This window comes from Strix uralensis, chromosome 10 (assembly GCF_047716275.1).
Source record: "Strix uralensis isolate ZFMK-TIS-50842 chromosome 10, bStrUra1, whole genome shotgun sequence".
NCBI classification, from domain to species: domain Eukaryota; kingdom Metazoa; phylum Chordata; class Aves; order Strigiformes; family Strigidae; genus Strix; species Strix uralensis.
The window spans coordinates 18,317,808-18,344,783 of NC_133981.1; the positions used below are offsets into that span (position 1 = coordinate 18,317,808).

The following is a 26,976-nucleotide window of genomic DNA, read 5'->3' on the forward strand; positions in this document are numbered from 1 at the left end:
GTCCCTATTATTGTTGCTTTTGTCTCCTTGCAAATCCTATGGACTTTTTCTGGGCATAAGGTTCTATATACACAGAACAGATCGCATGATAATTACCTCTAACTTGCCTTAAACAACCTGAGTTTGCTAATCCTGCTGTAGCAATTAAGAGTGCTGTCTAGCATAGAAACCTGTTTCAGACTCAGAATTCCATAGCGGATTATTAGGAAATTAATATAATGATAGTTCCCCTTGTATATCCTCCCAGCTTGCAGCAATAATCCTCTGAACTTTTTACCTTCCTAGTTCGCTTTATGACAATTGCTTGTTCATGTGTTCCTTGCTCTTATTCTGTTGAGCTTGGCTCTAATAGGAAAAGGGTGAATGAAAACTGAATTTACCAGGAAGTTTTTAAAAAATGCAACACTATGGATTATTGTTTGCATATCTGTTCAGTAGTGAATGTTAACTGCTAATATATAGCTCCATTGTCTATGGTTTTGTGTGATTCGCTATTCTGTTGAAATACTTTAAAAATAACTTCAGCAATTTTGCAGTTTATAGCAGTTTTTTGCACAGGCACACACAGGAGTCATATTGAAGCCAAAGCAACAGTGCTATTGAGACAGTTTCCAAGTTCCTTTTGGGAAGGATGTTGTGCCAAAAATAAAATGAAGTGTAAGAATAATGTGAGTGTATGCAGCTTTTCTGAGTGTTCTGTGCTCTTGTGGTGGTTGTTGGACAGACTCAAGAATAGTTCTGTACTGTGTACGTGCAGAACAAGAGACACTGCCACCAAGGGCTTACCCTGTGTGTAGAGGTGGTGGATGAAGGGTTGAAAAGAAGATGCTTCTTTTGGGGTTTTAAGGCATTTGTCCAAGATTGAATAGAGAATCTGTAAACAACACAGCTATTAAATCCAAATTTCCAGCATCCCCATCTGGAATCTTTAGTGCAAGACAGAAAGGGACAAGTCCTGCAAGAAGATTTTGTTCTTTCAAGGTTATTTTAGGTGTGAAGTCGAATGTTGAGTCACCCTGGAGATCCTAACTTTGTTTCTATGTTGTCTAACCCTTCAGCATCCAAAGTTTCTGTCCTGATGCCCTCAGACCACCCAAGGTCCTGTCTCATGTCCAGTCCCTGGCAGATTTCTTGTATCCAATCTTTGAGGCTCAAATCAATGGGCATCCTTAGAGAAGACATAACCTGAGTGCAAACTCTTGTGTGCATGTATGGCAGAGGGGATGAGTGCACTTCCTTCCTTCCAGAGTTCAGTGCACTGCAATGTGATTTCCTAGAAACCCTCCAACAGGCGTGTGGTACGTTTGTGTTGCAATCATGTATCTTGGATTGTTCTTTTTAAGATACACTGTCAAGTTAGGAGAAAATATCCTTTCCCAGCCAGGGTGCCATCACATATGTAAGAAGGAAATTGAGGAGAAGAAGTGCTGTCCAGGATTCTGGGGTACAGAGTGCTATGGTAAGTTTTTCATCTTTTTTACGACGACTCTTGAATGAGTCAAACCAGTTTTAATAGGAGGCATTAAATATTCATTGAGGTGATTAATTTTCATTATTTCTCGAACACTCACAAGATCTCTGTTATCTGTCTGGGAGGTTCAGAATATAATGGGGGAGGAACCTCTTTGCTTGAGATGAGCTGAATCCTCTTACATTTAAGACATAACATAACCTTCTTTGGTGGAACTTCCTTTTGTCTCTTCTTTAAAAATAAGCTTTTGGAAAGGGATGTTTTTGTTCCTCTTTAAAAAAGAAAGAGGAAGATACTTCTTTCTGATGTCCCTCTAGTCTGCAGTGCATGTCCCACATTTGCTCCTGTATAGCCTGGAGTTAGCCATTCAGCCACAGAAAATACTTAACAATTCCAGCCCAAGGTGAAAATAACTGTCCCAGAGCTTCCACTCAGGTTTATGCCAAGTAATGAGAATTTGTTTTGTCTTGTCTCAAAAATCCAAAAGCAAGACCTACTAAGCCAAACACTTCTCATATGAACAACCCATTGCTGGAATATGGAAAGATGCTCTCCAGTCCTGCAGAAAATGGGAGGTTGTTTGAGTGCTTGTTCTCACACAAAGTGGTTTGAATAAGCGACTGGCTTTGTCAAATGGATCACATGCCTAAAATTATCAGAAGTAGTCCCCAGAATTTGGAGGTACTCCACTCCAAAGATGTGTGGACCATGCTTTTCTGAGCATACTTCCAGCTCTTCATGAAGTCAGGGAGAGCTGAAAATGCTCAGTATCTTTGCAAAGCAGGCTCCTGTCTGTCCTGAGTTTCAGAACCGCCCTCAGATATTTGATAACCACCTCTCGCTGATGCTAGCAGCAGTGGCTCAACCTCAAAACATGTGTCAGTGCCTTTGCTGAAATTTAGTTAGTTATGGCCTGTTGGGACTTTTCCTTAGGCTCTTAACAAAAGGCTTTTCTTAGCTGGCAGCCAAATTGCTCCTTAGTGCCACTCCTGGCCATATTCACCAGCTCTGGGCCAGCGTTAGGTGTATTGGATAAGCAGGCAGGGACTGGGCTGGTGAAGAGGCCATTGCTTTTGCACAGTTGGAATGCCTGGAGGAAGAGGAGATGGAAAGGGAGATACAGTGCTGGTTGTTCAATCTAATCTTGTCTGGCCTGTCTCTTGCCTGCTAGAGTGTCCTGGTGGCTCTGAAAATCCCTGCAATGGCCATGGGACATGCTTGGATGGTATACAGCAAAATGGGACCTGCATCTGCAAGGTCAGTGCGTGATTTATTCTGAGGGTGATGTGCATTTATCAGAGGGAGTCGTATAGTGTCTGTGCAGATGCTTTGGATGAAGGCTGCCCTTCTGCCTGGTGGAAGGTCACTGGCAGCTTCTTTCATTCCAGCATCAGTGTCTGTGGTTTTCCTGGAGGGTTGGTGTGGTCTGTAATAGCACTAAGACACTGTTGGTGAGGGTATGGAGTTGGGAAGGATCTCTAGGGAGAAGTAAGGAAAGAATTGCATGAATTTAACCCTCTGATCATTGAAATAATCAGTGTCTGTGGCTGCAAGAGGCCCTGAGGTACTTGACTTTTGCAGCTTTATGAGCTGCACCTTGGATGATGTATTTCCCAAATGAATTTGTCCTGCACCTTGGCAGGCAGATCCTCCCTCTCTCAGGAGAAGCAGGAGATCAGAAAGAGAATATAGGACAGATGTTTATATTTTTCTTTACCGCTCCAGACTTAGTACAACAAAAGCATAAACAATTCCTGCACATTTGAATCATATAGAGCAAGGTTTCTAAAACTTTTAGTTTAATGGATCAGCATCAGATTTGAAACTTTCTCTTATGAACTGTATGCTTTTATAACATCCTTAATTAATAGCATTGCGAGCTAAAATCCTATCTCTTGGACCCTTCTTTGAGAAAGGTTGATTTTCGATTTAACTTAAAGACATCCTATATCTATCAAAATATATGCTGAAGGTCCCCAGGCCCTGTAAAATCAATGTGAAAAGTCCCATTGGCATCAGTGAATTCCAAATTCCATTTTCAGAGAGATATCAGAAGCCAGTTGGTACATTCCTGTCTGTTTGTGATCAGGACATTGTTTCCTCAATGCCCACCAGAGTTTTGCTGGCATTTGGCATGGTCTCTGTGTGTCAGCTTACACTGTGATCTTTGCCCTGAGGACTGGTTAATACTACTAGAGCACTGAACAGATCGGTTTTCTTCACTGTATTGCTTCAGCTGCAACAGAAAATTAGAAAAGGGGAGAGGCTTTGAATATAACAGTGTGTGGAACAATGCAATAATACAGAAGAATAACATCTGGGACATTTTGGGGCTGTTCTAGGAGCAATACAGTGGTTTTGCCTGCCAGAATTGTCAAGATGAAAATCGTTTTGGCCCAGACTGTCAGTCAGGTAAGAATGAGTAATTCAGGTGAAACATCCACAAAAATAACAGAGTAAGGAAGGAGTAGGGGGCATTTGAGTGAGAAAGGGTGCTGGAGAGGAGGAGAAGATGCCAGCTGGCATTGTTCAATAGCAGGTGTCTTGGCATTTTGTCTTTGTGCCCTCTCCACTGTCCCATTAGACAAATGATTCTCAGTCTTTCACTCAAATCAGTCCATTTTTCCTATTGTAAATCTCTCTCTCCCTTTACCAGGGCTATCCCAGCTTCCTCTCTGTTTTTAGCCAGCCTGTTACTTACATCCCTGAAGCAATTCACACTCACTTCCCAACCATTTTCCAGACTCCTGTAACTGCCCCACTTGTCTCCAGCTTCTTCCTTGTTGCCCTCCCTACAAAATTAATACACACAGTGCTGCTTCTCATGTATGGCATTTTTGGAAGTGATTTATGACCAGTGCAGCCTGACTGTTATAGGAGCAAGGCTTCTGGTTCCCTTGTATCCATACAGGTGAGATAGATGTGATCTTGATGGTTGTGCTCACACAACATGGATGCTGGGATCACAGATGTGGTAGGCTCTCCTAACGCTGCCTCCTTCCACATTGGCTGCAGGAGGCTTAGAGGTGTGGGAAGTTAAAACACATGCCTGAAAGGCTGGTCTAGATCTTGCATTCAAGGATGCTCTTACAGGGCAGTATTTTGTCATCCTGAGCACAGGACATGCAGTTTGCCCTCTGTAAGCTCTGACTGGTGTAGCCTGTTTTTAGAAGAGCTACGTTTGCTGTGGATTATTGGTGGGAAATCAGGGTGCCAAGTCTCAGGGCAGTTGACCAAAGTATGCCTGGAGCCCTACGCACTGCCCTGTAGCTGAAGGTTGGATTTGTCTGGACTTTCCTTGCAGTGTGTGACTGTGTGCATGGAGAATGCAACAGTGGCGTCACTGGGAATGGAAGCTGCACGTGCTATGGAGGCTACACTGGCCCTAGGTGTGACCAAGGTAAATACATTGGTAGTGACAGAGGGGCTGTTGGAGCTAAACTATGATACAGGCTTGGATGCGTGTGTCCCAAAAGCAACTGGGGAGCAATGAATAGCTTGGGAATGTAGAGAGAAGATGATCTGAGCACTGGAGATCTAGACAGAGGGAAAAGCTGGGGTCTGCTCCCCCTTCTGTGACAGTGGCCGAGATATACCATCTCTTTGTGCCTCTGTTCTTTCTCTGGAAACCAGATAGATCCTTTCTTCTCTCTAAGCCTTGTGGGACCTGACTACCTAAGCTGCCAGTGATTTAGAGCTGTCCACGCTGCTTATATCCCCTGGCATTTGTGCCAGCTTGGGGGCCTCTGGAAACCACATTTGCCTTCATTTCCAGATATTTTGTAAGGTAAGTTGTATCTTCCAGCAGTGCCCTGCATGCTCAAAGGGAAACCCTGTTTGCTGTGTGATTCCAGAGCTTCCCCTTTGCAGAGGTGTAACATGCGAGGCCAACAGCGAATGTGTAGTAAGGGATGGGACAGCGATGTGTGACTGCAAGCTGGGCTACAGAAAAAGTGGGAGCACTTGTCAAGGTGAGAAATTTCTCTGTGACCCTAAATGGTCCCCTGTTTGGAAAAATCTTACTGCACTGGTATCTCTGGATGAATTTGATCACTGTGAAATCAATGCCTACTTCACTGCAGAGGCTTAAGAGCCTGGTTTTTAGGAATCCCTTTAAGATTAAGGGCTAGGTTTTTGGCTTTCCTCTCACTTGGTCCTGAAAGCAAGAAATGAATTAGAATTGCAGTTTCATCCAGCACTCGCTTGCAAGTATGTACTGAATAACCATGACAATGGGATTTTGGTGAGTCTGTACCAGTTTAAATAATAAGGTGTGTAATTGGAGGATTTCTTCACTGATTTCAAGTTTAAGTTTGTGAATTGGTTTTGTTAAAAGAAAGTCAGTACGATGCATGTGATTAGCTAGCTATGGATAGCTCTATTTTCACTGGCTTTTTGCAGACCAAACTGCAGTTGCATATATCCTCAGATATGATGGAAATTCAAAAGTAAATCCAAGCATCCTTTGTCACTCACGCTTCTGTTATGGAAGTAACATGAAGAATGTGTCATCCAGATTCCTCAGATTAAAAAACCTGAAACGTTTGCTGTTTGAAATGACTTTATTTTCCTGGGAAATTTTAGAAGTTTAATAATATAAATTCCTTATACTCCATTCTTTCCAGGTCTTTTGCATTCTGCTGTGCTGCAGTAAGTGCTGTTTTGAAAACAGAAATTTGGTTGCTCTTACTCTCATCTCTTCAATTGCAGTTCAGGATCCTTGTGCTGCTTCTCCATGCTCCCCCTTCGCTGTATGTAAGGTTCTTGGACCACGAAATTATCAGTGTACCTGCAAAGAAGGATTCCAAGGAGATGGGAAGATTTGCCAGCCTATAAACCCTTGTGTTGATGGCAATGGAGGCTGCCCAGAAAACTCTACAATTTGTGTTTACAGACGTCCAGGAGAGGTAAGGGCAATAACAGCACATCAGCAACCTGTAAGGGTCTGAAAAATGGCCAGGTGAGAAGTTCTTCAAAGGAGGTCACCATTGTGTTGGTCAAATCTGCTCTCCTCACCTTAGATTTTGCAAAAGGAAATCAGACAGCTCTTTTGTAGGGTAACTTACTGGGTAAAAGATGATGAATGCAGCTCTATCATCACTGTGTTGCTTTCCCTTAGGCATCTTGTGTTTGCAAGCGTGGGATGAGTAGGAGAACTCCTTCGTCCGAGTGTTCTGTATTTCCCAACAATTGCCGGCAGTATTTTTGCGACGTGACTTCCACATGTGAAATTAATTCCCAGGGGAATCCTAGGTAAGCCAGTTTAAATATTGCCATTAGAGCAGCTTATTCTACAGTTAGAATAGAAACTGAGTTTGGATGAGGTGAATTTTGAAGAAACTGAGAGCTAACTGAGGAGAATGGGACAGTCACCTTTTGAGAAGAGCCTGTTTGTAACAAGCCCGTTGAAAGTGAAGAGTTTTACATCAGTGACTACAAACCCCTTTGGCATGTGGGTCACAAGGTGCTTTAAATCTGGGGCAGCAGAGTCTTCTGTGATGTGAACTGGAGGTGTAGCCCTCCCAGTTGGTGGTAGTAGTAGGGTATTATCAGTTAATAATCAGTCATTGAAAGGGAGATGTGTGACTTTTGTTTGCTCACATTTGCCCACATTTGATCTTTGGCTTCTTCCCACTCAGGCCCATAAGTAAGAGATTAATTAGAGTTGCAGAGCTGAAGAGAAGGAAGAAACACCAGACCTCATTTAGTCCTCTGGAGCAAAACACCTAGAAACTGGTACCCCTCAGATGGGAAATATTGCCAGATCTAGGATCATTTTTGTATAATGGCCTCCCAAACACCAGAGAAAGCTTCACTGAGGATTTTGTGTTACCAAGAAAAGGTGGAGCTTCCCTGAGAAACTGAAGAGGGAAAGAGCAGTCCCACCTCCTTGACCGTTCCTTCTCCAGTTCTGCTAAAACTTAGCATCCACCTGCTTGTTGTGTGCTCCAGGCCAGAACTGAAACACCGTGGCTTCTCCTTCTGAAGATATGGTAGCAAAGTGCAGAACACGGTGTTCAGCACAGTCCCTGCCTCAGTGTATCTGTTCCCCAGCAGCTGGCACTCAGCCCTCCGAGGCTGGAGTAATGTCAAATTCCTCCCATGTCACATGTCTTTGCATCCCTGAAACAGAAAGAGCAGAGCCAATACTGGGACAAAACCCAAAAGGAAAAAACATGGTTATCGGCCAGTGTTCTTAAGTAGTCTCTGAGTAATGACTATAAATCCGTGTGAATCAAGGTGGAGATTTTCACATGTAGATAAGCTTTTCTGGAAAAGTCATTAGCCTGTCTGGGGCCTTTACTAAGGGGCCTTTACTAACTGATATGCCTGAGCTGGCACTTCTCACTGAAGCTGGGGTCACATAGGAGCTGTTTGCTAAATTTTTCACTTAGCCTGTGGTTTTTACACATTACCTCAAATTTTAAGATGCTGTAATGACTGGTACTGACTCAGTATCTAGTTAGAAAGGTGTTGATAAATATATTGTGGCTATCTGTACCCTGAACTCTAGAGCAGACAGTCCTTACATTGATTGTATCTGAGAAAGCATCTTCATTCTCTTTTGGTAGGTCCAAATTTGCTTGCACTCTGGAAGTGTGCGTCTTTTTTCCTGTCACTTAGTTTAGGCAGAAGTTACTAAGCTCTTACGTACACCTTAAAGCTGGGATTTGTCTTTCAACTATAGATACTGACATGTTGTTCTACTCACATTTGTTGAATGTGTTGCAAGCTGTTTTATAATGGTTTGTTATGTTTCATTCTTGTCTCTTAGCTGTGTGTGTAAAGAAGGGGAGATTGGAGATGGGAGAAGTTGCTATAAAGATCTCTTGAGTGAGATAAATCAGCATAACTCCCGAGGAAGGTTTGCTAGGAAATTAAACGTCGCCAGGAAAATGTTTGGTAAAGTCTTCTGAATTTTTGGGGGGAATGGAGCAAATGTGGGGACAAAAGTGTGTCAGAAAAGGCTAAAATTTTTTCAGCATAATGGATCTGTTTTGTGGTGTATGACCATGAGCTGCAAAATTAAACATATCACATCTCTGAACTCATATTACCAATCCTGGATTGTGAATTGAGGAGACACTGAGAGCACTGTGAATGAGTATTAAGTGTTTGATAGTCCTGGTGAAGGACATTACCATATGTGCAGAAGAAGGAAAATGTGCCTTGGAGGTGTGATTCAAACCCATTCGCATTAAACCACCAGTATGCCTCCACCTGCAGTGTCTGTGTTGAAGACTCGGTGATCTTTCAGCTGTCACTGAGTTTTCTAGCAGTGATGCTTGAGGCTGGTGTGCCATGGGTCCTCTACTTAGTAGAACGTCTGCTAAGCCCTTAAACAGCCTCCTTGCCAGCACGCACATGTGAGTGGCTGTTATAGAGATGAAAAAGCTTTATTCTATGCAGCATGGTACTTTCTGAGTAATTGCTTTGCAAAGCACAGAAGACTGTTTTAGAACCTGTGTACTGCAAGTGTGGGGAGTGGTATCTGCAAAGGTTAATTTTTGCCTCACTGTAATCCAAGGAAAGAATGAGAACCCTTTAGCTCATGTCAAAGCATATTTATGTTAGATATCTTCTCCAACTCACCCTCTGCACAGTCTTCTCTATCTCCACTAGCTTGACAGGAGCATAGAGAAAGGGCTCAAAGCTCAGCTTAGCTTTTGTGAATACCCATCCCTGCTATATACCAGTGTTGCCAACACTCATTTTTTGCATGTTTTCCGTAATGAAAATTTTGCATATGTTTTCTACCTGCATGAAGATCTCTGGGTTCCTAACTCCTGTGCAGTGGGACTTAATACCTAATGACCTTTGTTGATGTGGATTTTGTTGATGGGCCATTGACAATTGAGCAAAGACTGACAACTGTGGGTTCGTAGCAGCTTCTCAAGAAGTATTTGGTCTCAATAAATCCTGATGACACCCAAAAATTAGTTGTTGAAGAGGAAGACAGAGGACTCTTGGCCCAAGAATAAGGTAGAAAGCATGTGGGAACAAAATTGTTGTGAATATTCTGCAGATTTCAGCAGTGATTTGAAGTGGACCAAAGTCACCAGCAATTCTTCAGAAATCTTGTGGGCAAGTACTTAAAACTAATAGCAACCAAGTTGGGCTGTGATAGCAATACCAGACTCCCTCTGGTTCCTTGTAAACAAGTTACTTGCATCAGGCCAAAAATGTGTAGATTGAATTGTGCTGTTAACAAGAGGAATAATTATTGCTGGAGTTAAGCCGTATGCCAAGTAACTACTTCACATTGCCACTCTTTTTGCAGCTTCTGGTTGCTCAGTGTTGCTGACTAAATACGGGCCTTTCACAGTCTTCGTACCATCCCTTCTTCCAATTCATGATAAAATGGAATTTAACGTAAGTTTTCTTGGTTTTAGCAAATTTTTGCTGTCTCAGGATTCTTTCCTGCCTGAGTTCTGCAGCCTGTAAAAACTGATTGACACATGAGAGAGGAACTTTGGAAGGCAGTATTTATAGAAGCAATTTCTTGGGAAGACTCTTCATTGTCTGGTTAAGTTGCAGTCTCATAGAGGATGTTACATCCCTCTCATTATTTTTAAAACCTCTCTCTTCAGTATTGACAGAGTTTGTTTTAATGTCAGGAAGTGTTCTCAAAGCTTTAGGTGGCTTTTCACTGCTTGAGGGTGGAATTTTCAAAAGAGACTGAGATTTGCATTAAAGTATTGGATTTTGGGCCTATGGCCCTAGATGTGGGTATGGTGTCAGCTTCTTGAGAATGGGACAGTAAACATGGCAGGGCTCAGCAAGTAGGTCCTGCAGGTCATATTATTATTTTATTTATTAATTAAATTGTGTTTATTTGCAGTAGTTTTTGCACAATTAAGCCCACAACCAGGCTATCCATCGTTAGGATGAGAAGGTATATAGAAACCATTTTCCCAGGACAGAGCTAAAAATCAGCTACAAATGCAGCTCATGCAGTAGGGATTTCAGTTGCATGCTAGGCAAGGTGCCTGTTGTGTTTCAGGTGGTAGCTAGCTTGCAGCTAGCACTCAAGATATGAGAAGGTAAATGTCTTAAAAATAATCCAGACCAACCCCATTTGACCATTACATTTCCAGCTGGTGTAGAAATATCATTCCTTTCCTTGATAGCAAAGCTATCTGTGCAGCAGTAACTCACACAGAGTCTGGGGAGCAACTCCTAACCTGCAAATGCCAGGGACGTTAGTTGTCTCCTACTACCTTGTTGAGCAGAGGTTTCCACTAACACAAGTCAGGCTCTGTGCCTAGGTCATCATGGTAACTTCTGGATTCATAGAAAATGCATCAGAAAAGGCCTATGAGTTATCTAGTCTACCTGTTCCCACAAGGATCAGTTGTATCTAAATCAGTATTGACAGAGGATTGTCTTAAAAAAACACCAGGGATGGACAGCCTAGAAAAAAAAGGAAGAAACTAAATGTAAATTCAGCAGCTTATACCATCTACATGGTCCAACATAAACAAAGACTGTGTATGAGGAGCTTTAGCAAGTTTTATAATCTGGAGCATGCAAGGATAGTTTTTTAATTGTCCAAGTCCAATAGGTTTCTGTCTAGGGGATTCCTCTAAAGTCACTTGCAGGTTTATCAGTCTCCCTGTGTTTGCATGCTTACACAAACAGAAGCAAAAGATTTGCCACAGTGCTACTCCAGTGAACCAAAATGAAGAGGGAAGCTCAATCTTGTATGCTAAGAATTTCTCTGTGTGGTTAGCTGGGAGAAAGTTAATGTTATGGATCTTTCAGTAAATGAGGTTTTTGAAAGAACATGTCATTTATCGTCTTTATGTGGTCTTTATTCCCCAAAGGATACCACTGCTGAGCATTTGTGCAGAATGCACATTGTTCCTGGTCTGCATTTGGTAGAAGACATGGTAAAAGCCAAGACTCTGTGGACCTTGTCAGGACATCAGCTAACATTCATTAGCCAGGTAAAGGATCTCCTGAACTGAAGTCAGGGCCACTGCTTTCACGTAGGACAGACTGGAGCTTGAGCGTAGTTTCCTGGGTGCGCTTTCTTAACCAGAAAACATTTTTCTCTAATCAGCCTGCCTGCGATCAGAGCAACAAGCTGCTTTGTGGAGTCCAAAGCAAGGTGATTTAAGACCAGACACCCCAAGCAACCACTTCTCCTGTCTTGCAGACAACCAGTTAGCCAGAATCTGACTTGTGAATCGTCTGTCCTTGGTCTCTATATGTATTCTGGAGAAGAGACCTTTTCCCTACACTGTTAGCTGCCACAATATCCATGTGGCTGACATGGAAGAGGCAGCAAAGTCTCTCTTCAGACTGAATGCTTCTCCTTGGAGACTGTGTGCTTGGACACAGCCACATGCTGAATATTTTCTCTCCGGTTTCCCTTTTCCCCTCTTTCTATTTTATTTTTCTTAGTCATCCTAGCAAAGAGTTTTTCATCATTATGTTCTGATTTGGAAGGCTTTTTTTTCTCTTTTCCCCTTTCCAATTGACTCATATTTTCCAGCATCCACTGTTCTCGCTCCATCCTGCACTTTTCCGGCATGCATGCTCACAGCTGGCTGAGGGAGAGCCGTATGTTTCCTCTCTGAGATCCAGCCTTGGCCTTGAGTTCTAGGTCATAATACATGCACCCTGCATGCATCAAAAGGACAAAGCACTATTTGCGGCTGGGGAATCGGAACTGATCTTGTCGATGCTCCTTTTAAATTTCTTTCCTGTTTGTCTACTCAGGAGTCTTTTGATCTGGAAGTCTGCCCTCCCCTTCCTTTGTTTCAGCCAGAATCCTCAGTGATGTGAACTGAAGTTCAGGGCGGGGAAGAGCAGTTCAAATAATGCACGTGGTGAAATGAAAAGCGTGGGGAAACTGTGCTTGCCTGAGCTTGGATTATGGCTGCAGCACCAATACCTTGATGCTTAGTTTGTAGGCTGCCCTTGGAACACCTCATTACACCCAGCTTCAGTGCGTGGTTGTGTATGGAAGGACCAGATACGTGCCTTATAATTCAGTGATGCTGACTGGTTTGGCTTTGTTATAAAGACTCCTTGTTGGCATTATGAGCCAATAAAAGTTGCAATCAAAGCTGTTGTTCTGGGATTGCCTCCAAATTCTGTACTCCGGTGCCCGAGAGGCACTGTGCCTCTCTCCTCGTGCATGACAGACTGGTGCAGCAGCTCCTTGATGGTCAGTGCACCCTTTTGTGATCCAGAGCTGGGATCAAGCATTGTCCACACTCAGACAAACTTAATTTTAGAGCTGACTGTCCCAGATTAGGTTTTCTTTCTGTAGTAAGTCTTAAAAAGTATCCCCAGGATCAAATTATTACCCAAACTCAAGTAGAGGTGGGATGTTGGTTTTACACCCAGGTCACCCCTTAAATTTACTTTTTCCAGAGTAACTCTGGTTGTGTCTTCACCTTGCTGACCCATAGGCAGAGAGCACTGAAGGGAACAATGATTTATAGATCTATCATGATAACACAGATATATCACAAGAAAATAACCTTTTTTTATTATCCAGCCGTACATCAAATCGTTTCGATATCAAGACCTGCCGGGGGAACTGTACAATGTTTTGCAATTGAACCTACCAGCAGCCAATGGCATCATGCATATTGTTGACACCCTAAGGAAAAAAGCCAGCACTAACAACCTCAGAAACCCACAGGTACACAGACATTTGTATTTCTTCTGTTTTATGGGACAGCAGAATAATCACTTAAAAAAAATAAATCTATTTTCATCATTAAACTTCCAAATCAGTGAGGCTTTTTTTAAAGGGAAAAAGCTAGCTATTTTGTTTTCATCTTCTGGTAAGGCCTATTAGGCACTATTATGTCAGCATACCATTAGAAGTAGCTAACAGCACTGCATAAACCAGATAGATACATATAGTGATGCACTTACACTGCTTGGATGAGTAGAGAGTTCTACTTTCATAAGATCACTGCCTTCGTAGCAAATGAGCTCTTTTTTCCATTGTATCTTACAGAATATGTATCCTATAGGATAAATATTGAAGAAGCATTTTTCATAAAAAAATAAAATTATTTTCTTAATCAGTCTGTACTGCATTTTGAAATTATAATTAAAAAGTTGTCTTTGCATTAAAAATATTTAAAATGAGGACAAATAATCATTAGACTTTTGCATTTTGAAGTCATGTCTTGAAGTTAAGACACTGGGCAGGGGTTTCAGGTTCAAGTTCTGCTAAGCACTTTTCCCTGTTAGCTAGAAGTTCTTGCTATAGCTACTACATTGCTATGCCTGAACATATGCATATATGCAAATGAACATATTCTGTGTGAATATATGCAGAAAGCAGGTTCTGTTACCTCCTACCTCCTTGCAAAAAAAATTACTCATAGAATGGCACAAGCTCTTGAATTTGGTAGGATTTTGGTAGTAGTTTGCACCTACTTTACACCATTGCAATTAATTTATAAAAACAGTCAGACTATGTAATATTATGGTTGTATTTTGTGTGTTTAAAAAGCAGCTGGAGTATTGTGTTGAGTGTTAGTAGCTCTTCAGATGAAATGTCCTGAGATAATATATCAGCTGAACAAGTTCTGAGTGTTCATATGGGTTTGATTGTGCCCATCAGTGATGTTTAGGTCTGCTGTCACTCAAGGGGCTCTCAGTGTTATGACCTGCATGAGGATGTTTTTCAAAAAGGAGTGTCTGAAGTCCAGAGGGGAAGCTGGACCCCTCTGTGTTTGTGTGCTCAGGTACCTGCAGGGAAGGGTTTGGAGCTACTCTGGGATGGCAGGACAGTGAGAGTGCTCCCTGCAGAGCTTGTCTTTCTCTGGACTCCTTCAGACATTTCCTTCCCTTGTGATGTTGCCTTTGCAAGGAAGGCTAGTGATCACGTGAGCCATTTTTGGCATCAAATCCCTTTGTACACGTGTTCCTTGGAAGTCATGTTCTGTGCCTTTGTGTTCTGTGGGAAGCAGTTTCTGCTGAAAAAACATGCAGATTCCTGCAAATAAAGGTCAGACAAGTCCCTTCATAAGTTTTGATACTTGAAGGGACATTCCTCCTGTTACCTTTGTCTTCATGGGCAATGTGGCAAAAAGGAAGACATCTATTTCCTCTGTGTTTTCAGGAATATGCATATGTATTGTATTTTCTCAGCATTGGGGCTCATTTGCAGGTGGCAGAGTGAACTCTTGTCCTCAAAGCGCAGGGAGACTTGAACTGACAGAGCAGCTCCACTGCCTACCAGTCCAGAACTGATTTGTTTATCACTGGAAGTAGTCTCTCTAGTTTTAATGATAGCGAGCAATTGCCTCTTCGTTTAATTTAATCTGCAGATGGGAGTAGGGTGGCTCATGTGCATGGTACCTTGCAAAATCAGGTTTGTTGTGCGTGGGAGGGAGTTTGTGCCTAAGTTACTGCAGGCTCAGTCCTTGCTAGGTCAACTGGCCAATACGGAGGGTTTGAAGACTTTGAGGATGATGGTCTCCTGTAGATCTTGACATGCAAACCACAAACATAAACTGACAACAGCATTCCAGTATGTGCTCAGACCTCGCTTCAGCCCCAGCCATTTTTTTCCTCTTTGTATCTTCTTGCAGAAAACCATTGGTGAGATCCTTGCTTCGATGGAGATCTTCAGTAGATTTGAAACTATACTAGAGGTGAGTCTGTTTGTGTCTGCCCCAGGAAGGTGTGGCATTGCTGCTGTTGCAAAGCCTATTGCTTTTTTTATGGGAATTTTGAATAACATTTAAATACATCTCAGTGGTTTGTCTTTCTTTCTGGATGCTTTTTTCTGTGTCATTTCTTATTTTGTGTATTTTACATAAGCAAATGTAATGAAAAAGATTGGAGTTTTCACATATAGAGGGGATCTGTCACAAGCAGCAAGCATATTACACCTCTTTCCCATCTGCTTCTCCACCTCCCCCTCCACTCTACCCTGGGGAGTTTGTTCTCCAAAGCATGTTTAGTTCTTGACCACTGTCAGGACAAAGAGTGAAGGTTTCATGACTGCCCATGCCAAGCTAGATTGTAGCTACCCGGTTTTGGGGTGTAGATCTCTAAATAAAAGAAGTCCTTGGGTTATAAACCATTGAGGCTTCTGCCCAGGATTCATTTAGTTAGTATTTTCATGAGGGAGACTTTTCCTTTTACCTCCAGCAGAGTCATCTGGATCTGCTCTAGCGTTGTTTACAACAATCTTGGCCTGTTTTCAGCTCTGTGGCTGTTAGTTCATGGAATCATAGAATGGTTTGGGTTGGAGGGGACCTTAAAGCTCATCTAGTCCCACCCCCCTGCCCTGGGCAGGGACACCTTCCACTAGCCCAGGTTGCTCAAAGCCCTGTCCAACCTGGCCTTGAACCCTTCCAAGGAGGGGGCAGCCACAGCTTCTCTGGGCAACCTGTGCCAGTGTCTCACCCCCCTCACAGTAAAGAATTTCTTCCTTAAGTTGTTTACAAAACTCACTAACTGCAATTGTGATTATAGAGTTGATTCTCTTTTTCTTGTCTTCAGGCAAAAAGATACAATTTTAGTCTCTGTATATGTACTTGTGTGTTTAAAGCACACAGGGAGCATTAGCCCAGTACGTCCTTGTTCACATTAGCTGCATTCACACCAGTGGCTTCATTGTCCAAGCTATGTTTTTGTGGCATTATGCCTCTGTTATATTACATACCTATCCTTGGTGTCCAGTTGCCTCTTGTATACATTTGCTTTTCAATAGCTCTGCCTCTAGTGGGTTGCTTAGAGTTTCCTCTCCCTTTCTAGCACTAACTCATGCTAGATCCATGATGAAATCTCATGTTGTTTTTGCAGAACTGTGGCCTGCCTGCAATACTGGATGGACCAGGCCCCTTTACTGTATTCGTACCCAGCAATGATGGTGTGGATCAGTTGAGAGATGGAAGGCTTATTTATCTTTTCACAGAGGTGAGAGCCCATAGTACTTTAAAACATCCTGAGCTAACTCTGTTGCACTAGGCTGTGCTGGAATGGCTTGTGCAATGTATCTGATCACTGCTGAAGGTTATTCTTCCTGGAGATGGCTAAACCATGTCTCTGTTTCTGTAAGGGTTTGGGAGAGAAGTGAATGCTGATGGAACTTGCAATGAGAAATATGGTTAGCCAGGTTGTTTAATGTTTGGCTTTCTTTCCTCACCCCAGCTTTGGGTAGGGGAAAATGAAGGAACCTATTCGCCAAGTGAATTCACATACATTAGCATTGTCAGTCGTTGGTTAAAAGAAAATGTAATTGCCTCCTCTTACTCCTGAGCATTGAAGGGGTATCTAATTCTTATGTTCTCTTCTTTCCTTAGGGCATAAATAAGCTTCAAGAACTTGTGAAACATCATATCTACACTTCAGCAGCGGTAAGGCAGGCAGCTCTAATTCCAGATAATTGGGGTCCTTCTGCCCAGCATGTTATTAACTGTGTTGTTTGGCATAAAGGTCAGAGTGTCAATGACTTCAGCTGCTACTTCTTGGACTTTCCCTGGAGGAGCAGAGATTTGATTCAGGATGTGATGAGGCAAAATGTTTACCATGAAAGTGGTTGCCAAAAGGGACAGCTTGCGCTCTTCCCTCACGAAACTCTTGAGTTTCCTGGGAGTGATGGTGCTTCTTAGTTGGATGGCCTTTACAATGAAAATATTGTCTGGCAGAGTTTGCTGCAAGCAAATGCTCTCCTGTTATCACTTTATTTTGTTAAACTATTAATTAAGAGTGTACCTTAATTAGGAACTCTCCAGCCTACAGTTTCCCTAAAACACTAATAGCAGCAACACCAAAGTTACAGCCAAGCGAAGAACTGGTCCAAAGTCCCTGCTGCTTTTCCTCTCTCCTTGGGCTCTACCAGTGGCTCAAGTTAGATGGTGCAAGTGAGCCTGTGATCAGAGCTGGTACTGCCCACTCCTGCACCAACATTGCTGTGTATTATAAGGGCAGGGTAAATAAAATCAATACAGTGTATCAACAAGACATTTTTCCTTATACAATAAACAAGAGAAATGTTTATAGTTAAACAGAAAACCTGTGGAGGAAGTGAATACTCAAGCTTATGGTACAATGTCATGTCCTTCATTAAGAAATATCAATATTATTCCCATTCTTTACTGAGAAGCAAATGTCAGTCCTTGTGATTTTCCAGATTCCAATAGAGAAAATGAGCAGCACTTTGACAAAATGGCAAAAGTTAGTTTTGCTTGCAGTTGATGAATAACAACATGGTAACAAGCTGAGCTACTTTAATAACCTGTTGGATGCAAAAGTAACAATTGTCTTGGTCCTCAGAACTTCTCAAATCGTTGTTTCTCAGTACAGCAGCTGCAGTTTACATATCTTTTCTGCCTTTAGAAATAAGCTTATTTATTAAGTCAAAATATGTTCTCTATTATGCTTCTGACTGAGCTTTCATTGTTTATTGAATATGTCCCGGAAAATCCAGTTATTAGTCTGACTCTACTTGCAGCTGTATTAGTAAGAGACACTATTAGTGAGACTCGATTTCAGCTGTGCTGGACTGTTACTTACACAAGGAGTGAAAACCAAGGCTGGTGCTGCTGGCACCGTTGTGTTTGTGGTATTGCAAACAATTCACACAAAGTCCTGGATTTCCCTCTGACCCGTTGTTTGTGTTTAAGGTATTTCATGAAATTTAAAATGTTAAAGTCAAGGCCCCTTTAGAAGGTTTTTTAAGTGGCGGAAATCATGGAAAGATTCTGTAAGCTGTACTGAAATGACCCTGCTGTTTCATGGTGCTGTTGCCTTGTGTTTTTATTCAGGTGACTGTAGACAGACTGATGATGATGCCACACATTGTTACTATGGCTAACCAGATACTTACCATCAACATCAGTGCAGATGTAAGTATGAATCAAAACCCTGTGGGCAAACCCTGCTGTGCTAGAGAAAGTCTGGATGAGGTTCTGAACAATGTGCTCTCAGCCCTTCTCTGCTTAAAAAACTAGACTTAAATGAGGTCATTGAATTAATTTGCTTCTTATCTAACCTGTGACTCTGCTAAAAGGCTTGACCATTTGCATGGCTGCACTTGATGCTGTGTACCATCTGTTTCCTCCATTGGCTTTATGTAGTTGATGCAGTCTAACAGGCTAAAATGCAGATTAATTATTTGTGTTTCTGCATCAGGGAAGAATTCTGATGGATGAATCGGGGATCCCCTTAAACATGCGAGACATTGTGGCATCTAATGGTGTTATCCATACCTTGGACGGCATCTTCATCCCTCCTTCAATAATTCCCATTTTGCCTCACAGATGTAATGAAGAGCAACATAAAATTGTGACGGTAAGTCAGCTTCTCCTGGTGTCATCCTAGCAGTTCCTGTAGACCCCACACTCGCCTGGAGGGACAAAAGCAGGCTGTGTATTAAATTGCATTTGGGAAATGTGTTCTCTCTGAGGTCCCCGATGTGAACTTAGGCAGTATCAGTACTGTCAGTGTTTCTTCTGCTAGCACTTGGCACTGCTTTCCTGGCAATCAGCAAATGTTCCTTGTAGGTGGTTGTTCTTCCCTTGCACCCATCCTGCTTTTGAATCAGAAGTACATTTGCCTTTTCATAAGGCCTTATATGACCTTCTTCACACCATAGTTGCTAACTCAGCTGACAATGCTTTGTTCCCATCACTATCAGCACTGGTGTCCTGTAGTCTGGACAGGAAGCAGTCATTCAGTAGCAAGAGCTACAAATGCTCTGCAGTGTGACAGTCTCACCTGAACAGTTTTATATACCTTATTTTAGGTGCTTGCTCCCCTATTTTATCGTTCGTGGGTTACTGAAGAAAGAGGATGAATGGGCAAGAGGTACCTGATTTGGAGAGACACAGTTAATCCCAAGTGGCCAGAGGGTCCACATAACTTGCTGATTTAGTGAGGCCTGCTGCATGGATGCCCAGAGTGTTTTCCAGCATAGCTGTGTGTCTAGTGGCTGATAGATTCACAGGAGGGAGACAGACCCCATCTTGCAGTCAGGTGCAGGCATCTCCTCAAGACAAAGGAGTCATTTTATTTAAGTGATAAACTTAGCCCATTTCAGAGTGTGGAAACTCCCTCCTAGGAATGTTTCTGATACATGTGATGTTTTGGATATATACTGGGAGCAGTAGCTCTGTAGCATTCTTGGCATGGGGAATGGGTTCCTTTGTGAAGATTAAGTTTTCCCATCGTGTCTTCTCAACAGGGCTCTTGTGTGGATTGTGAGGCCCTCAACAACAGCATTTGCCCACCTGGCAGCAGAGAAATGGTAAATATTTGTGGTTATTCCAGTAGTTTCTTCTTTGTATGATGACATACAGACACACTGATAGACAGTTTCTAACCCAAGCCACTTCCAAATAAATAAAAAGCAGGAAAGGCAGCCAGTAGAAAGGCTTGTTAGAGGATATGTGTTCCCCACATATCCATGCTCTGTGATCCCAGCCTGTCACCCACTAACTGCTCTGTGCTGTGTATTCTGAAGTCTGTTTGCTGAATCAGTTGAGAGCGCTGTGAGACAGTCTGGGGTAAATGAAATTGTAGACTTGCAGCTTTTAGCACTTGTGTTCTGCCTCAGGCAGAGCTTTTCTGCTCACATGCTGAGTCTGCCAGCTCCTCCAGACTGCTAGAACCAAGTCTAATCCCAGTAGTACCATCCAGTACCACCACTGCCTATGTCATGGCCAGAGAATTACAAGAAGATTTCTGCACTGCAGAGGGTGAGAAACAATTTGTTCTTGCCCTGTGCTCCCTGTTGGTTTGGAGATGAGCAGAGCTAGCTGAAGGTGCAGTAAGGAGGAGAGGCTGGGTGCTGGTGTTTGAGTTATCCCATGCTGAGTTTAACAGAACAGCAAGTTCCAGGAAATCCCCATGTGAAGGCCAGGCCCGAGTTGTTTGTGAAAGCCAGAGAAGTGTTCACCAGTTAACTGTTGGGTGTCTTCTGAGAGATCTGACTTTCAGGAGAAATTGCTGATACAGTCTCAGCATGAATGTCTGAGGTAGAGCTCTGCAAAATCACTAGTCGCTCATTTTCCTCTCTGATTGAGGCAGGTGAAGGCAGAATCATCTGGGGCCCAATTCTGCCCATGTCTAACTCCATGACAGGTCACTGAGCATTGTTCCAAAATTATTTGCAGTCCTTTCCCCTCTCTCTCACCCTCCCTCCCTCCCTCCCTCCCTCCTTCCTGTTCTGCCCCATTCTCCTTCCCTCCTGCCTTCCCCCCACTCCTTTCTTTCCTCCCTTCTTTCTTACCCTTTATTTCTCACCTCCTGCCCTTTTCTTTCCTTTGTCTCCTCTCCCTCCCATCCTCCCCCTCTCTCCCTATCCTCTCCCCCTACTCTCACTCTTTCCCTTATCATAGACACTATTATTAGAACAAAAGGGCAGTACCTTGGCTCAGTCTTGGGGACTGCTGGGAGCAAGAGGAAGCTGCGTGTGCCTTCTTTCATGATAGGCATGCCATTAACAGTATTTTTTTCACCTTGGCTTCTCTGTGAACTTCCTCAGCTCAGAGATAGACATAGTTGCTCTCTGCAGCAAAAACAGCAGAGCAGAAGGTTACAGTGGTGATGACTTGTTTTGTTTGTACAGGAACCAATGCTGTCCCCAAAAGAATGTGTCTACATCCATGATTCAGAAGGCCTGAGTGTCCTGAAGAAGGGGTGCGCCAGGTACTGCAATCAAACCGTCACGGTGAGTGTGATGGAAGACCACATTCCCTGTGAAAGGAGCTCAGCTTTCCTCTACCTCATCCATCAAGAAGAGCTCTGACTCTTTGAGCTGAGAGGGGGATAGGAGCAGAAGGAAAGCTGTCCCATGCAAAGGGCTGTCCCAGGACCATCGCATGAACTGGCTACCTGCTTTTTCTTTGGCAAACAGAGAGAACACAGGGTACCAACCTGCTGCAAATGTTAGAAAGCAGCTCAATTAAACCTGAGTACAGTAAAAAATCACACCAGTTGTGACCAGCCAAGCTGGAGGAAGCCATGAGACAAATGGTGCAGTGTCAGCTGTGTCACATTTTCTCCGAGAGCACCCTGGTTTTAGCATTTCTCCCAAAGGAAGCTGAGCACAGGGAAAGTGCTGTAAGCTGTGAAGTGATTGCATCCTGTTTATGAAACACTGTCAGATGGTTCGGGAAACTCGCTCTTAGTGAGTTTATGGACCTCACATTTGCTTGCAGCTCCTGAGTTCTGTCAGTGCCAACTATATGGAATGATTTGTGGGCGTCTCATTAAATACTGCTGATTGTTTGCTTTGTGATTGTTCCTCTGTTGGTCAGTCATAACAAGGCCTGTGATCCAGGACTTCTACATCCCTTGAAAGGAATGCAGTCCTCAGCAAGGATAAAGTAGGAGTGAGTGGGCCAGCGCTATTAAAGAAATAAAAGCTCACAGAAAACATGGATCCTATTTGTTGAAGTGAGAGAGAGAGAGCAGAAAATACTGTTTTATTCTGAGAAGAATAGGCTGTGAGCAGAAAGAGGGGTATTGTTGAAAAATAATTTAAATGCAGGAGCTCCTAGAAACACAGATGACAAATGAGACAGTCCATTTCAGTCCATGGCAGAGAGGAGGACCAGGATTTGAGAATTATGAGGGTGGGATGACTCCAGGTAATTCTTGTTAAGTCACATCATACCTTACCAATTTTGCTTTTGTTTCAGAAACCTGGATGCTGCAAAGGATTCTTTGGTCCAGACTGCATGCCATGCCCAGGGGGATTTTCCAGTCCGTGCTATGGCCGGGGAAATGTAAATATGAAAGATCCTGCTGTGTTGCAATGAGCAGTTGAGACAGTGTGGTTAGAGAGTGTAGTTAAAGATAAGTACAATTCAGAGTTTGTGCTCCAGGGTTAAGCCCACATCAGTGGCAGCAGAAGATCCAGGGAGAATGGCACGTACTCAGTGGGTTTTCTATCTTGAGCTCTAATGTGAATCACATGGCTGTTGGGGACAGCTCTGACTATGTGAGATGTTGTATTACTACTATCACTCTTCAAAGTCCTATTTTTTACTGCAAGTATCAAAGTGCCTTTGGTAAACATCAGTGCCTTAGCTTTGCCTTGGTTCCCCGAGTTTCAATCACTTTGGCTTTCTTTTTGTTTTCCTTCCAGTGCAGCGATGGCATACAAGGGAATGGCAGCTGTCACTGTTTTGAAGGTTTCAAAGGAGTAGCCTGCCACATCTGTTCAGACCCAAACAAGCATGGCGAGAACTGTGACAAAGGTTGGTAATTCTGGTAGAGAGACTACATGAAAGTGTAGGGCAAGGTTATAGTGCGGGTTCATGTATCCTGGATTCCCTTCTGGCAAGACCAGCGTTATGAAAGAAGTGATGGAAATGTCATGGAGGGTGCCCCTTCAAACAACAGTGGAGAAAACATGGCTGATATGACAGGCGGTGATGGGGGTCTTGGAAATATCAGACAAATTTAGGTGTGGGGCTTTAATTTAGATCTCTCCTCCTGGGAAAGAAAAGACAGTTGACAAGCACCTTGAGCTTGATAGCCTAAATTTGAGCCTGTCCTTACAATCTATAAAATACACGGACCCAGACGGTCACAGGATCTGTTCCCTGGCCAGGTTTTGATTTACGATGGATGTCTTTCAGCAGATGTCTCTCTGTCAAGAACAAATGGGATGATCATTTAGTGTCACAAGACGTTGTGAAGGAAAGTTGGGAATCTGCAAAATGCTGTCACTGTGGTAGATTCTGGACTTTTTGTAGTTACTGATCTTACTCCATGTACTTAACAGATTGTGGCTGTGTTCATGGTGTCTGTGACAACAGGCCTGGCAGCGGTGGTGTGTGTCAGTCCTGGTCCTGTAAGGAAGGCTATACTGGGAAATTCTGTGACAGGACATCCAAGAACTGTGGCCCGAGTGGGCTGTCCCAGTACTGCCACCAGAAAGCTGTCTGCAGCCTCAATGACACAGCAAGGTCAGTCTGTCTGGCATGTACATTCAGGTGGACATACTGTCATTGTACAGGCACACAGTGGCTGTGAGGCCGCCAGCCCTGTATTTGTGTATATACGTCTGTGTACTTGGTGCACAGGAATGTTTGAGTAATGCAGCCAACCCGCTAGAAATCAAAGTCTGGTTCTTGCTTGTTTGAGAGGCTCAAACTGCCTTTTTGCTCTCTGCTGGCTTTCAGAAGGGACTGCTCTATCTGTGTCCCTTTTGTGCTTATACTTTCAAGGTGCATTTGCATGGATGGATACGAAGGTGATGGGTTTTCCTGCCAGCCCATCGACCTGTGCAGTCAGCCAGAACGAGGAGGCTGTTCGCAGAATGTAAGTGGGGTCAGAGTGTTGAAGCATGGAGAAGCAGCTTCTATCAATCAGAGCAGGGATCCAGGACTCCTGGAACTGTTACACATTTTGCATGCTAACTTTCCCTGTCTGTAAGATGGGGTGGAGTAACAGGTACCTTGACACAGTCATCACAAGGATGTCAATCATTGGAGTTGGTGCTAAAATGCAACACCCCAGGGAGAGTTTGGCAGGTTTGCACCAGATATTTTGACAGCTACAGAGTTTAGTTGTACAGATAACTTTTGGTTTGTATTGATTTTCCCCTCAAGCTTTTCTGATGTGTGTTAGTTTCTCTGTTGCTGTGTTCAGGCTGTAGCTTACCTGTGAGCTCCAACTCATATTTCTAGTAACCATCAATACTACATTATTATCCTTTCAACACTACATTATTATATAAGAGCTGTGGTGCTTCATGATGGAAATGACTGCCAAATGGTCAGACCTCATCATAATTTAGATCCCTCAGTGAGAGGAACACAGTGGGCCGTGTAGAAGGAAATAGGATGGCACTGGGTGCAAAGTAGGTCTTTTCTGAGAGAGATCTGCCCTCCATCATTGATTCCATTCTGCATTTCCAGGCGGGAGACTGTGTTCCTCCTCTTCAGAGAATATTTCCTCTGTGATGGAAGAGCTTTACTAGGGTGGTAGGGAATATTCTGGGAGTTTTGAGCCACCCTAGACACAAGTGTCCGCCTCTCTGAAAACACTAAATGTTTACAGAATCACTTTTTTATGAAGTTGTCTGGGACTTTTCTGGAGAAGATGCTTCCACCCCCCATCCCCAGTTCTGGAATCAGATTTGATCATTCAGAAGCTCTCCACAGTCCTTTGAAGGAGATTTGTTGCTGTATTTGCACTGCACTCCCTTCTTCTGCTCAGTGTAATTCTTTTTCTCTCTCTTCTCCTGGAGGCCCTGTGCATCAGTACAGGCCCTGGCACCGCCACCTGCCAGTGCAACAAGGGCTGGACTGGGGACGGGAAGGTCTGCATGGCTATAGACAACTGCATGCTGGAGAGCAGAGGGAACTGTCACATCAGTGCCAACTGCGTTTATATCGGCCCTGGCCAGGTATGATCAATGCTAAGCAGTCTGATGGTGGACTTAACATTTCCTAAGCTGCTCTGAGATGGCCTGGGATTGCCAGAGGTAGAAATTGGGCTGGTCAGCAGCAAAGCCTGCTTGTCTGCTGCCAGAAACACCACCTGCAGCTAAAACCACACAGTATGCTTGCATGAGGTGAGATGCACTGATGTGTTTGAGGCTGCTGCTCTACTCTGAAACTTTCATGCAGCAAAGGGAAGAGACTACACTCCGTAATACAGCTCAGTATAAGACATCAGTTGTTGTGTCTCCCTTGTTCCCAGATCACAGCATTGTCCCTGAGCAATGCTAAAATATACAGAAAAGCATGTGCAGCTCTTCAGACAGTCCATGGAGGGAGCTGGGCCAGCAGTCAGACATCTTGAGATAGGAGGAAAGCATGCACCAAGTGGCTTCTCAGGGTGCTGCTTCTCAAAGTGCTTCTCCCCACTGAGCCAGGGGAGCATTGGACAATGTGCTGAAAAAAGGTGCCAAATCTTTTGCAGATTTTAGTGAGGTGAGATGTGCAAGTGCTCTCCTAGCTATCTTGAAAGCAGGAAGCTTTGAAATTAAGCCCTTTTCTCTTTCTTCCATTCACTAAGTCTGTGTCATTCCCTGAAAAGCTGGAAATAAAGATGGAAACCATTATCTTCAAGAGACCCTCTCACAGCCAAGCAGTGCAAGGGATCAATGCACTGAAGTAATCAGGCAGTGTGTGTGTTGTGATAGAAGATATATCTCCACATTTCCAGGTCTTGAGGGACCAGCAAGAAAACTTGGGAAAATAAATTAAGAATAGTTTTTGCTGCCTTAGGCCTTTTTTGGGTAGTAAATGAGGATGCTCTGACAGGTCTATAAAATTAAAATATCTCTTTCTTGCAGAGCAAGTGTGTCTGCAAGAGGGGTTATGCTGGTGATGGCCACAACTGTGATGCAATCAACCCATGCCTTATGGACAATGGTGGCTGCCATGACCTGGTGAGTAGCTGAAGTGCTGTCCCAAGGCTGGCATAGCAGTGGAGGTTCCTCCGCTCCCTGACAGGTTTTTCAGCCACAACATTGAGAGAATTTCAAGGATTTATGTTGCATCATCATCTTGGCATGCCACTGAGGTGTTATAAAGGTTTGGTCTCTGATTTACCCAGGTGGATCCTCTGATTTTTGTGAATTCACACAACCAAAGCCATCACCTAGGCTTTGCTGCATGAGGTATGAATTCAGTGCCACCATAACGGTAACAGGACAGGAGCAAGGTGCTTCTGTGTGCTCCTCTAGTCCAGGCCACGGGAGGCCAGAATTCAATTCCTAGCTAGGTGTAACACTGCATAACCTGTGTTTGCTCTCTAATTTCTTCTTTCCTTGTATTTGCAGGCTATGTGTGTACCCCTTGGAGGAGGAGAGAGGTCCTGTGTTTGCCCTCCAGGCTACATGGGGGATGGCATGACATGCTATGGGGACATTCTAAAAGTGAGTAAAAAAATAAATGTCTGAGGTCTTCTTGAGATTGGAGAGAAATGTGGCTCTGCTCTTACTTTCCTTTTCTCTGTTACCTGAGTTGACTCCTCCTCCCAGCACCAGCCTGACAGCACAGCACATCTCTGCCCAAGGCCACAGAGACAGAACTAGTGCCAAGGCCAATGTGTTTGTGAAACTGTTGGCAATAATTTCTAAGCTGCTTCACCCTGTCTGTTCCTGTTCAATAAGTCATCTTTTTTTGTTGTTTGGAAACTTTTTCAGGTCAGAGCTGCTAGGCCCATTTTCTGTCATTAGAAATATCAAAGGCCATTGTGGATTCAATCCCTGTCCCTGGTAAACATGAGCAATTGCAGAGGAGTTGAAAAGAGTTTGTTTGTTTGGGAATATATTTTTTTTAACGGCTGGAGTGTGGTTTTAGGAGTACCCTTCCCTCCCCATGATACACAGTGCCTGTAATGGTTGTAAGGTGAGGGGGGAATGTCTAAGTCATTATGGCCAGATTTGATATTGCAAAGGGCTCCTTTCCACACCCTGGGTCCCCCAGCCTTGCAACCCCAGTGTTCGTCAGGGGTAACCCTTCTGTTGTTTCTATTTGGAAGGAGCTGGCCAGGAATTCCCACTTTGCAGGCTTCTACGACTGGCTTAAGGTAAGAACAGC

General features: G+C 43.5%; 1 protein-coding gene across 4 annotated transcripts in view; it reads left to right on the forward strand.

Moving 5' to 3' along the window:
* STAB1 (stabilin 1) overlaps positions 1 to 26,976 on the forward strand; it is a 65,581-nt gene that overhangs the window by 13,373 nt on the left and 25,232 nt on the right. For 2 of the 4 annotated variants that reach the window (XM_074879482.1, XM_074879481.1), the window contains exons 4-29: positions 1,344 to 1,459; positions 2,643 to 2,728; positions 3,814 to 3,883; positions 4,776 to 4,871; positions 5,326 to 5,442; positions 6,182 to 6,378; positions 6,591 to 6,724; positions 8,247 to 8,374; positions 9,753 to 9,844; positions 11,299 to 11,421; positions 12,987 to 13,133; positions 15,046 to 15,108; positions 16,268 to 16,381; positions 16,768 to 16,821; positions 18,232 to 18,312; positions 18,599 to 18,757; positions 19,650 to 19,712; positions 21,036 to 21,137; positions 22,111 to 22,197; positions 22,560 to 22,671; positions 23,202 to 23,385; positions 23,647 to 23,740; positions 24,672 to 24,830; positions 25,725 to 25,820; positions 26,214 to 26,309; positions 26,918 to 26,965. In XM_074879482.1, the coding sequence (XP_074735583.1) occupies positions 1,344 to 1,459; positions 2,643 to 2,728; positions 3,814 to 3,883; positions 4,776 to 4,871; positions 5,326 to 5,442; positions 6,182 to 6,378; positions 6,591 to 6,724; positions 8,247 to 8,374; positions 9,753 to 9,844; positions 11,299 to 11,421; positions 12,987 to 13,133; positions 15,046 to 15,108; positions 16,268 to 16,381; positions 16,768 to 16,821; positions 18,232 to 18,312; positions 18,599 to 18,757; positions 19,650 to 19,712; positions 21,036 to 21,137; positions 22,111 to 22,197; positions 22,560 to 22,671; positions 23,202 to 23,385; positions 23,647 to 23,740; positions 24,672 to 24,830; positions 25,725 to 25,820; positions 26,214 to 26,309; positions 26,918 to 26,965 (2,818 nt within the window). Of the gene's footprint in view, positions 1 to 1,343; positions 1,460 to 2,642; positions 2,729 to 3,813; positions 3,884 to 4,775; positions 4,872 to 5,325; positions 5,443 to 6,181; positions 6,379 to 6,590; positions 6,725 to 8,246; positions 8,375 to 8,472; positions 9,455 to 9,752; positions 9,845 to 11,298; positions 11,422 to 12,986; positions 13,134 to 15,045; positions 15,109 to 16,267; positions 16,382 to 16,767; positions 16,822 to 18,231; positions 18,313 to 18,598; positions 18,758 to 19,649; positions 19,713 to 21,035; positions 21,138 to 22,110; positions 22,198 to 22,559; positions 22,672 to 23,201; positions 23,386 to 23,646; positions 23,741 to 24,671; positions 24,831 to 25,724; positions 25,821 to 26,213; positions 26,310 to 26,917; positions 26,966 to 26,976 lie in introns of those variants that run through there. The other 2 variants (XM_074879484.1, XM_074879485.1) reach the window with 2 other exon arrangements.